The sequence below is a fragment of the Rhopalosiphum padi genome, chromosome 3 (genome assembly GCF_020882245.1).
Source record: "Rhopalosiphum padi isolate XX-2018 chromosome 3, ASM2088224v1, whole genome shotgun sequence".
Classification (NCBI taxonomy): Eukaryota; Metazoa; Arthropoda; class Insecta; order Hemiptera; family Aphididae; genus Rhopalosiphum; species Rhopalosiphum padi.
The window spans coordinates 12,614,764-12,627,677 of record NC_083599.1 but is presented as its reverse complement, the minus strand read 5'-3'; the positions used below and the strand labels follow the sequence as shown (position 1 = coordinate 12,627,677).

The following is a 12,914-nucleotide window of genomic DNA, read 5'->3' as shown; positions in this document are numbered from 1 at the left end:
AAAAATGTTACGTTGTAATTTTAACAAATAATGATTTTAAACTATGAAAACAATATAAAAGACAAAGCAAATTTTATCTGTGAATTATTATTAAAAAAAAATTCTTTTAAAAAATGTTAACACATTTACACATTTAAATATAAAGAGTGTTGACTGTTGAAATAATTAATAATAGAATTATAATAAAATAATGAAATATAAAATTTCAGTTATCGTTTTACGTTAATTATGAATTGTGTTAAGTCGATTTTATTCTGTTACGGTGTACTAATCGCTATTATTTGTATTTAATTTTGTACGATTTCATTGAAAATAAATGATAATGAGCTCCTTTTGTTGTAATTTAAAAACAAATTATCGTAAGACATGGTATTGTGAGACATGAAATTCACACTAAATATTTATTTATGTTAGCATTTTCTAGACATGAAACATTTTAAAAATATTTTGGCTTTTTTTGAGCTATTTATTGATATAAATTTCAACTTTTTTTAAATTTATATTGATATTGTTTTTATTTCTTAGTCGAAAAGCTTAAAAATATAATACAGAATTCCTCACAAGTTATTTTAAAGTAGTTTGTTTGAAATACGTTGAAAATGTAGTCAAATTTTTTTATAAGCATCTGAAGTTTAAATTAAACAAAATTCGACAAAAACACAAACACTTACAGAAATGTATTATTACATTTTGAGTTGTATAAGTTGATACAATATGGTATAGGTAAATATATTTTATTATAATAATAATATCGATCTACCGTAATACTATAAGTAAAATAAATTACTTTAATAGCTTCAAAAAAACATATTATGAAATATACTTAGTGGTATAGACTGACAGACCCCTCTGGATCGTTTATAGTATACAATGATAATATATCATCGAATTTAAATTTAACACGCCCATAATAGTGATCTATTCGACAACTATAATGTACATCAGAGTGGTTACCATTCGCCTACCTTTATTTTTTGTTGTTGTTTTTCTCGATCATTTTGAAATGTACTGGACATTTTAAATTTCAACCTTCCAAAAGTATTAACTAGATCACAATTTCAGAATTTTCTATTAGAAATTTCTGTCGAAATCAATGGACAATGATCAAAGCATTTTTTCTACCAAAAAAATTGTCATACACTTTAAAAGTTTAAATTTTGACAAAAATATTATATTTATAATGTTTAAACGAAAAATAACGAATTTTAATCAAACCATTTAGTTATTTTACTGTAAATATTTTTTTAAAAAATGAACTTTATTCAATTATAATAAATAAATTCAAATAAATAAGTAAATGTAATTTAAATATACATAATGGTTTATGAATATATTAATTAAATTCAAATACAATTTAAGACAAAGACCAAGTGACAACCCATAGGCTCATTATTTTTTCTTGATTAGAAGAAACACATATTATAGTAATTCTGGTTGTCTGCAGATGTAATATTTTATAAAATATTATTTTATTTTTAAAATATATATAAAGAAATAGTGATGATGACCCCCCCACCCCCGTTACCGATTGTATACGACCATGTACATTATACAAACACTGAGTTCATTCATAATAATATTATTATTTTACAATATAAAAATTATTTTGCTATCCCGTGTATTTAGGTACACGTGATTTTGTTATTACTTACATAGTTACATATAATTATATAAATATATAATTAAGCATTGTTATTATTGTAATAGTAAGCCTAACGGCATGCGTACGCATACCTGTTTGTCGAGTACAGCTTCCAATTCCAGTTGGCCGGGACTGAACATGAAGTCTTTGCGGACGATAGTGCAAGGATGTCTACTTAAGGGACGCATGACCGGAGCAAACTGGATTTTACGGATACGCATCGCCACGAAACTCCTACAGTGAAAAAATAAAATAAAAATAAAACCACAACTGTTTCTCCAACACGTTTCGACCTCATTTAAATCGGCGAAGGTCGTCAACGAAATAAACAGTCGCGTATCAAAATATATATCTTACACCGACGTGTTTTCCGTCGACGTTTATTTAACACACTATTATGATCATTATTATTTACAACTGTTTTATAAAATCTTTACTCTCAGTACCAACTCATAATCATTATTTAAATTATTCATACATATAACCTCCACAATCTGTGCAGTAAGTATAAGTTTATGTAGAAAACTTTTCAATTTTCTACTTTAATAAGTTTATCTGTAGTAGGAAATACGTTTCCTATTAATTGCTCGCATAAGTGCAATGCAATTAAAAGAAATATTAGCGTAGACGAATAATATTAATGTTAATTTTCCTTTTAAATAATATAAAATATTAAAAACGATTGGTTTACCGATTACGTTGTCTTTTTATAATATAAAATGTGTGTAATATTAATTTTATATTCTTAGGGGAAAAAATAATTTTGTGTTAATAAACTTGCAGTACGTATAGCTGCTACAATTGTATTTCCGTTGAACTGTACTATTTAATAGTTTAATACCACATATATTTCTCATTTGATTAAAAGGTTGATATACGTATTAAACTAATGAATTTTCTACCAAAAAGACAACCTTTATACACTTTAAAATATAATCGAATACAAATAATTATTTTTGAGGTACCTAGTTCTTTTACTATCAATTTAAAAATTATATTTTATATTAGTTAAACAAAAACAATCGTTAATAATATTAAAAAATAATATATATCATGTATAGAATATGAAAAAAAAACTAATAAAATATTTAAACTAAAAAATGTAGATTATTACTTTGAACGGTTGTGATCAGTTTCAGATTCACCAGCAAATATTTTCACATAGTACTGGACACCACATGCATCAGCTAAATTCGTTGTCCCATCTTGCAAAACTACCGACGCAGGTGCATTCTCAGGAATTTTAAAACGAAACGGCGTGGCATTACTCCCTAATTTAGATATTAAACAATCCTACAAAAAATCAATAAAAATTAGTCATTTACATCATATAAAATCTAATACTATATAAAGATATTTTTATAAGGTATTATAATTATAAAATAATGTAGGTAACTGGTAAGTGTGTACCAAGAACGTTAAATATTTCATGGATCGAAAAGGTAAAAAATGTTTTTATAAAAATGAATACTTAAAAATCGATAAGGAATACACTGATATTGAGAAGAAAATCATGGATCATATATTTAATAAGAAATAGTCTTTAGATAACTATGATAATAGAGGGAAAAATTGAAGTAAACCTGGGAGTGGCAGGCTTATCATGAAGTAAGCGATGAAAGATACTGGCCGAATAAACTAGAATATTTAAGGAGCTAAAAAAAAATATAATTGACAGAGAACAACGGAGGGAAACATCAATTATCATTTAACCAATCTTCGGTTTCTGAAACAAAAAGTGGGTACTACTTTGCTGTACATTAGATGTTGAGTGGATCATTATTATAGGTCTGTTAAATTTTAATTCTATATGATATGTCATTGTATACGAAAAATAATCTTGAGCGAAAACAATTAATCAGTCTAAATTACTAAGTATATTTCATGATATATTTTTTTTGACACAGCTATTAGAGGTCTTTTGAACTTGGAAAACTCATAAAAAAGCTTTTTGGTAGAATTTTTTTTCATTTATAGTTTTAATAACTAATAAAAAACCTTGCATTAAATTTTTAAATCTTAGGTATTAGAAACAATATTTTTTATGAATTTCTAACTACAAAATGAATAATTAATTTTCGCGATTTTGTCAAAATAATAAATTTAAACGGTTATAAAAATGTATTGTAACCATAGATTTTCAATAGTTTTGAAATAATAAATAAACAAATTTTGAGGAGTTTCGTATTAAATTTTCAAGCATATCTACCAGGCAAATATTTTTAATCAAAAATTATATAAACAAAAAAACTAAAAAAACGTTCTATATATTAATTTTTATAAATAGGTATGTTATTGAAATATTGTTATTAAAAATTTATTAAGACATATTGACATTGATTTGAATCTGATATAAAAAGTTAAAAAACGCTTACATTAGTTATATTAAATGATATCAATATACCCTCTATTAATATCTCAATAGGTAGGTAGGTACCATATTATATAAAATATTGTGAAATCGAAAAATTTAAAAATTTTATGCTAGCATTATATTCTGTTATTAAAAATATTTTCAAAAAAGGATATATTTACCTGAATTTTGGTCAACTTGACTGGGTTTTCGGTATCAAGAGGAGGATATATTTGTGCCGATGCCAAGTACATGTCTTTTTGAAAACGCAATCCCATCACTTCATCCTCTTTCCGACCGTACCGAAAGCTGCATACTATTTGACCAAATATTTTGCCGCTTTTCAAATAAGAATTGTCCAACATGACAACGCCATCTAAGAAAAATTACATTTTATTGTATATAGTATGTAAAATGTAAAATATATGTTTGTATATTGATGTAGATATATTTATTTATATTTTAATATAAAGCCTGTTTAAATAGTATTAGGTATTAAATTAAAATATTTATTTAATAAAATCAAAACGGATGAATCTAAATTTGAATATTTAACGTTTATACAGTAAGCAAATAATATACTGCTAAGTATATTGCTCAAAATTAAATTTAAATTATTTGAATACTTAAAATTGCATGACAATTCATAAAATTCTAAGATAATTGTTGAAAAATTCAATAATTTTAATTGAAACTTTTACTCGTTGTCATTTAGTCAATTTTGATTTTAGAGCTATGGTAAAAAGAACCAAATTGACTTAAAAAATGTTGATCTGTCCAAATCTCTTGATAAAAGTAAGTTTTGTTGTTTAAAATAATGCAAGTTGCGCATGCGCACAATAAAAGAGTTAAACATTTGAAAACTATCAAAAAATGTGTATTTAGGCATTCCCTATCTCCTCTCGAAAACCGCATATCAATTCGACGTCACTAGACAGAATAATGTAGTGTTACCTTTAAAAGGGATCACACTGTATATAATATATAATGTCTTATCCATGTAAATTTAAAATAATACAATTTAATACATAATACAGTATTATATATTATAAAAATATATTTTTTATATTAGTATACCCACCTACCTATAGGTATTTATATATTTAAAAAAAATAATTATGATTAAAATAATTTTATGGTTGAAAACAGAGATACAAATTACAATTAGAAACAAATATTCAATTTTACATTTCTATAATATTCTAATTTTGTACATAATTAGGTATTTAAGTTATTGTCAATTAAATATTTACTGTAGTTTTATTATTATTTTTATTAAAATTTACTTTAAAAATGACGTATAATTAAAAAATATATTTTTAGTTGTTTACAATTACAAATTTACCACTGTCTATAAACTAAAATATAAATTTTAATTACATGTATTCTACAATTCTGCAGTTTCAAAGTGAAGCTTGAAATGCATTGTTATCATGTAAATTAGGCTAGGTAGAAGGTACCCATATTATCGATCATTATTTTTTAATTTTAATTATGTACAAGTGTGTACAACTATTAAGAACTATTATTTATACATGAATATTTATTAAATAATAAACATTTATCATAATTTAATCTCTGACATATAGATAGGTATTAAATAAAAGAACGGAACGTGAATAATAAACAGACGTTGTAGGGTAGTTTGACAATCAATTATTATAATTTATACGATAATTCATCGCGATGTGGTACTTGGTTACTAAGTGTAATAGTAATTTCATAGTTCATAAGGCTTAGTAAATAGTATAGCTAACACTTTAAAATGTTATTCAACAGAATTTATCAGTAACGATTTTAAAAATATTATTTAATACATTTTACTAAAGTTTAAAGTATTGATACATAATATAAACATTAAACAGTATTCGGAATTATTTAATTACGTTTTTCTAGTTAATTTTAAAAAGATTCAGTTTTTATTTAATTTGTAGATAAAAAAAAATTAAAAACGGAATATATTTTAAAGTTATCTAGATAATTTTATTATTTACTGAATTGTCTAATTTTTTTTATCCTAAAAATTATATAACAATATAATACATATATTCTGGTTTATAGTAGGGGGTAATTCGCGGTGGGGCTAACAGTCGAGCGTTTTCTGATCATCACCAATAAAAACTGGTATCTGTGTAAATTTTAAATAGAGTAGAATTTGAATAAAGTTAACATAATTTTGGTCTTTTTATACGAGGTATCGATTAGGTTTACAAGGATGAAGTAAATCACATTATAGTATTAAAAATATATTTTATGTTGTGTGGTTTATTTTGTTTATTAAATATGTGTGTAAGTTTTTTTTAATGAGTACTGAGTAGTTATGTAATTTTAATATTTTTGTTTAATGTTGGTACCTACTTATTTATTATATAAATTATGTAATAAAAAGAATAAAATATCAATGTATACACACTTTTTAAATTTAAATTTTTTATTTATTTAATAAATACTATTGTCTAACCATTATATATAGATGATTTTATTTAGACAACTATTATCTATGCCTAACACCAAGTATACATATAGAAATTATACAATAATTTTTTAATTATAAAAACAATGACCTATTCTGGTATCAATCAAATATTTATTAAAATTGTAATTTTTAGAAGTCATATTATATTCAGTGTTTCTATTTTATAAAGATAATTTAGTAAGAAATTAGAAATTAAAATTAAAAATTTCATAAAATTATGAACGGAGAAAATGAATATATTGTTAACATTCGTTAAAAATTATAATATGTCTATAAATCATTAATTATGTGTGGAAATTTAAATCTCTTTAACATTATCAATATTTTTACCTAGATAGTAAAGTTGTAATAGTGTGAAGAGAAAGATTTTTTATTCTTGAATCGTTTTTACAATTCTATCCCCGTAATAATGCAATACTCAATAAACTGTATGTATTTCAATAACTGCATCAAACATTTTTAGTAAATACATTATACAAACGTACATTGAAAATAACACATAATTTTTAATGTTATAATATTTATTTTTGTTTTATTGTAATACTTATCATATAATATAATTCTACTTATTTAATAAGAAACAAAATATAAATTGAAATGATTAAACATAATCTGATTTTTGTACATACATTTGTTAATAATATTTCACTGTTTTAGCTATTTACTTATTAATAAGAGTAATATCTACACGAGTCCATTCTTAAGTGTAACCACGTATTCAATTTCAATCTATAGCAGAGGTTCCCAAACTTTTCCTACTCGTGGCGCCCTTTTAGAACTGAAGTTTGCTCATGACGCCCTTAATAAAATTTAGATTTAAATAATACATATTTAATTTATTTAGTATTCGCTTTTATTTATACTAGTATACTATAGATTCTATAGTATAAATTGACTAAAATGCAATATTAAGAGCTTGTTTAAAATAAAAATGTGCAATTTATTCGTATTTTGATCATATACAAATGATCAAATTACTAAGATTAAAACATTGATTTGTCCAGACTTCAGATGTAATCTGCATTTAGTTATTTTCAAAACTTAATTGTATGGTGGTTTTAACCGGATTATTATTTATATAATAGTATAAAAAAGTTTAAAAATTATAAAAGTAAATTGTCTTCAATGTGTATCCTACATTAATAACATTTAATTAAAATGTGAATAATGTACTTAAATTTGAAAATTTGAGAAATAAATTACCATTACTGTAAAAGTACCAATCTATACTCTTTTTAGCCAAAAAGTGTAACGATCCAAATGTGCAAAAAACATATTATTTTTTTAATACATATTGTTTTATTATTCCGTTTAAATTTAAAAGTTAAATCTTCTATAATTAATATACCTTATAGCTCAATAAATATATGAATAATTAATTGTAAAGAAAAATACACTGATGGATCAATAATACTATTAATTTCAAACTAATAAAATTAATAATTATACAGTCTTCTAAAGTTGAATGCTTTTAAGTTTTAGTTCACTTGGCAAGTGTAATATGAATAAAATCGAGTGACTTTATATACTTGAAGCATTGCAAAAAAGTACAAATTTATTAAATAATGAACACCCAGTTACAATAGGTATTAACCAAATATCCTAATGTACAATTTTTTTATTAACGTAAAGTTGTGTAATTTGTAATGAATTTCTCATTGAGGAATTAATTAAAAGGTTATATAATATATCATATTCTTGTTGATAAAATATGAACTGAAATTCGTAAACGTTTTGTATTTAAATAATTTATTAATGTATATAATGAATTACTTATTGTTTTAAAAAAATATATTTAAATGTAAAAAAACTGTATGCTTTTACTGATATTTAACTTTGCATGTACCTTATATGAATAAATAAAAAATCATATTATCATGTTTTACTATATTATATAATACTATGTTTGGTAGGTCGCATTATATATATTAACTACAAGTCCGTCCAATTTCAAATACCAGCTACTGCCTGTCTGCCTATTGATAAATTTCGATAGCTTAATATGGTTAATATTATAAATAAAATAATTGACTAAGTGTGATTAAATAAACCACCCTAATTTTCCTTTTTTATTGAAATAGATAATATTATATAACTATATATTATACCTATATAAATAATAGGTTTAGAAGATATTCGGTTCTTGGATGTTTCAAAAATTATTGTAATTAGTATTAATTTGTTTACGTTAAAGAATTTAAAGAAAATGTTCTTTTTTAATAAGTTGGCACACTATTATAATATATCTATACTAAAATAATATTATATTAAATCGATCTTATATTTTATTTACAATATTTATTATTTGGAGCTATTATTTTTAGTAGGTTTTAAATTGTAATATGTCCTAATTTAGATAATACCGTACTAGTTTGAATTTAAATTTATAATTGTATTACAATTCTACAGTAAAAAAGAGAGGTTTTCATTTGAATAAAAATTAATTTGTATCACCACAAGATACTTCTTCAATGGTAAAAATAATCTAAATACACACTATACCTACATATTTAATAATACCTAGGGTCTTTATTTATTAATTAAAAATTAAAAATTAATTATTAAAGGATGATAGGAGGTTGAGCAGCATGCTTGATGAAACATTCTGTATTCAGTATCATCGAAACGTGTATAATGTATATACATACCGACGGGGTCGATGAATGTTATATGGTCAACAATGTTACGTTTGCTCAAGTATAGAATTATTTTGCCATCGGGTGAAGATTTTTTGAAAACATTAAAATTCAACACCATTATTACTGATGTTCGGAGAACTAATAATTGCACAAGACGATAGAACGACTTCTAAAACGCGACTAATATTTTAAATAATAAATGTGATCAGGTGTGTTTTAAAACGACACTATTAAGGTTTCTCTGTACTGTACAGCCGGGTTAAGCTTGTTAAGTCATGTACACTACTATTTTTGTTATTAAATTAAATTTAAAACTTAACTATAGGTACGTTACTATTTTAATTTTCAATGTCAAAGGAAACCCTGTTTTTGGACATATATAGTACAATAGTAGATATATATGATGTTTTTGTAGCATATAGCATGTTTCACATTAGATGCAGACGCGCGCCTATGTTTTTGTATGAATTGCGGAAGTTGCGCAACTGCAGCAGACATTAAATAAATATTTAATTAAATATATACTACAATATATGTGTCATTATTCCATACACCCTTACATTGCATATACATACTTCTGAAAAGGCTGACAAAGATTCTGTAGGATTTCACACCACTACACAGATGTTACACAACTTCAGATATCATAAAAAATTGATTTATATTTCAACATTGATCGTTGTTGAAACCATATACATTTATAGAAAGTTACATTAATTGTACGATTTAACGTTGGCAAATGAATAAAAATATTTTGTATTCCGTTTTTTTTTTATTGTTTTATCATTATTAATAAATTAATAGAATATACTTATGAGCAACGAGCATAGTAAATAGCTACTTAGGTACATACGTATACATACATGTATATAATTGTCAACACAATTACGTGATAAAATCATAAAAAAATTATATTTTATTTAAAAAAATAACAAATGTACATTAAATATTTTTAATCGAGAAAATATTAATAAGGTACGACTTGTTTGCGCACATTTATATTTTTTACGACTTATTCGCGCACACATATTTTAGGTTTAAATAATAGGTAAGTCCAAATTTAAAAAAAAAGTTGGCAAGTGGGTATCGCTCTGCTGTATAGTAGGGATGGAGAGTAGGTCACTGGTCACTATAATGGATGTGTTAAATTTGAATACAATGACGGGTACCATTGTATACGAAAAACGAATTTTGAACGGAGATGATTTGTCAGTCAATGATAATTAGTTGAATATATTATATTATTACCTATATTTAAATTGTAATATATCGTTATTTTACGCGATTTGGTAAAAAATTAAATTTCATACGCTCATAAAATGTTTTCTATATTGACGCTGAATTTTTTTTTTACAGTTACTTGAAGGAAAACTTATGAATAACCTTGTATTGGATTTTTTAACCCTAAGTATAAATTACAACAATTTTATGAATTTTCAACTTCAAAATTCCTTGCAAATTTTCGCGATTTTGATATATTTTGTAAACATTTGAACTTTAAATGCTTATAAACAAAAATTGTGACTAAAACGAATTTTGATTATTTTTTATTACGATAAATACAACTTATAATAAACCTTGTATTAAATTTTAAAGATTTTTTTGGATAGCCAATTTTTTTTTATTGGCATTTTAAGAAAAAAAACTTAGAAAAGTCCAAAATTTCAATTGTCTATAAGTAACTTAAAAATGGTCAAAATATTTTGAAAATTTATTCGTAAATAGATAACGCTAATATAAACATTTGGTGAACATTTCAAGTATTTACAATGATTCGTTTTTGAGTTACAGCAAAATCAAAAAATCGATTTTGTCGAAAAGTGGTTATGCGTAAAAATTCCCGTTTTTCCGTTATTTTTTTCCCGACGCTTTTGAAAACTACTGGAAAGTTTTTACTTTTGACCCTCCCAAAGTACCAACTAGATAAATTTTCCTATTCAAAGAGGGGTTGAAGTCAAAAATCGAAGCATTATAACTACTCCAAAACGTGATGACAAAAAATATAAATAAATAAAAAAAAACACACATCATTGTAAAATCAATACATTCATCACTCCGTTCAGAATCTAAAATACAAAATATATGTTTACGCTGTATTTATGTTGTGTGTAAACGAGTCGACCGTGTTTAACAACGGGTTTCGTTGTGCGCAAACGAGTCGTCAATTTTTCATGTAAAAATGTCAAATGTGCGTAACCAAGTTGCTCCCTATTAATAAGGTTTATAAAAGACATTACTAATACTTTGAAAATAAAATCATATTATCGTCGAGTAATCGTCTTCAAATTCATGCCTTTCTCTGTCTTAAAGGATAAATTAAAATAGATTTAAATTTAGATTAATTAACTATACATGTGATAAATATGACCCATCTATTTTATATTTTCGAAACAGTTAATGAATAATAAATAAATTAATTAATAAATATACCTAAATTAAATTGTTTTTTAAAATAAAATTCAATTCTTAAAATATAAATAAATATATATTATGTATAATATTCTTTAGATATTTTTTTTATAGTATCTCATTGAGTACAGTTTTGTAAAATTATTATTTGTAGGCTTGTAGCATAGATTAGTGTATAATGTAAATATAATTTAATTTTTATTTATTGTTATATAATATCAAACTAATTGTAACGAAATTATTATCACGTTATGAAAGCTTTATAGTAATAATAAAAATATAAAATAAATAAATAAATTATTCACTAACTACTATAATATAATAAACGTTACATTTTTGGAATTAAAAAAAAATAAAATCACCCTACCTACCGTAATACGAATAGTAAAATAAATTACATAAAAGCAATATCAATATATCATGGTATATACTGTCTATATTATACTAATATATACTTAGGTATTACTTAGTAATATAGGCTGGTGTAGTGACATCTGCAGTTTTTGCTCAAAATCGTTTTTTGTATTTATAATGATTTGAAATCAAATGTACAACATGCATAATACATCACAGTGACTTACTCAATGACGATCAGACGATGTACACTTGACACCTAATGCACAGTTAAGTGGTTACCTACTTCCACTCTTTAAAATTCTGAGCGAAGCAATGAATGTATTGATTTTACAATGAAATTGTGTGGTTTTTTTCTGTCTATCATTACCATTTAGAACAATACAAATTTGTTGATTTTCAAAAATGGGTTTGTTTCTGGAAAAGAATTGGATCAAATTGGTACTTTAGTGGTCGAAATAAAAAAATTCTATATAATTACTTTTTTACAATCGGTAAACACAAACAAAAGGTTTAAGGAAATAAATGGATATTTTTACGCAAATCCAATTTTAAACAAAATAGATTTTATTATTTTGGACGACTACGAGTTAGTTCCCGGGTTGTCTACAGATAACAATGTAACATACGAATTGGCTCCCGCAAGCTTTCATGATAATACAATCTTATTAAATTAACTTTTCAAATTATAATAATACGTTCAATAATATAAAGGTCGATAAAAATATTTTATACAGTCCAAATTCTTGAAAACTTAATACAAGATGCCATAAAAGTTGTTTTTATATTTAAGTAAAAATATTAAAAGTACATAGACATAATTTTTTTATATGCATTTAAAGTTAGAATATTGACGAAATTCGTCAAAATGACAAAAAATTCCCCATAAGTGATTCATATTTAAATCATAAAATCTAATAAATATAAAAAAGAAATTATTTTTTAAAGACATTTCAAGTTTGGACGAAATTATTTATTTAATAATAATAACAATATTAATTATTTTGTTATATCAAAATGTTATTAAATATTATTCGTTTA

The 12,914-nt window shown here is 23.9% G+C and overlaps 1 protein-coding gene across 1 annotated transcript in view; it reads right to left on the bottom strand.

Moving 5' to 3' along the window:
• Nucleotides 1-9,296, bottom strand: part of LOC132927145 (arrestin homolog) — a 39,627-nt gene extending 30,331 nt beyond the window's left edge. Inside the window, exons 1-4 of the mRNA XM_060991607.1 lie at nucleotides 9,120-9,296; nucleotides 4,178-4,371; nucleotides 2,757-2,935; nucleotides 1,735-1,876 (exon numbers count right to left, since the gene is read on the bottom strand). Coding sequence (XP_060847590.1) covers nucleotides 1,735-1,876; nucleotides 2,757-2,935; nucleotides 4,178-4,371; nucleotides 9,120-9,228 — 624 coding nt within the window. The 5' untranslated portion in view covers nucleotides 9,229-9,296. The remainder of the gene's footprint in view (nucleotides 1-1,734; nucleotides 1,877-2,756; nucleotides 2,936-4,177; nucleotides 4,372-9,119) is intronic.
• Nucleotides 9,297-12,914: the final 3,618 nt, after the last annotated feature.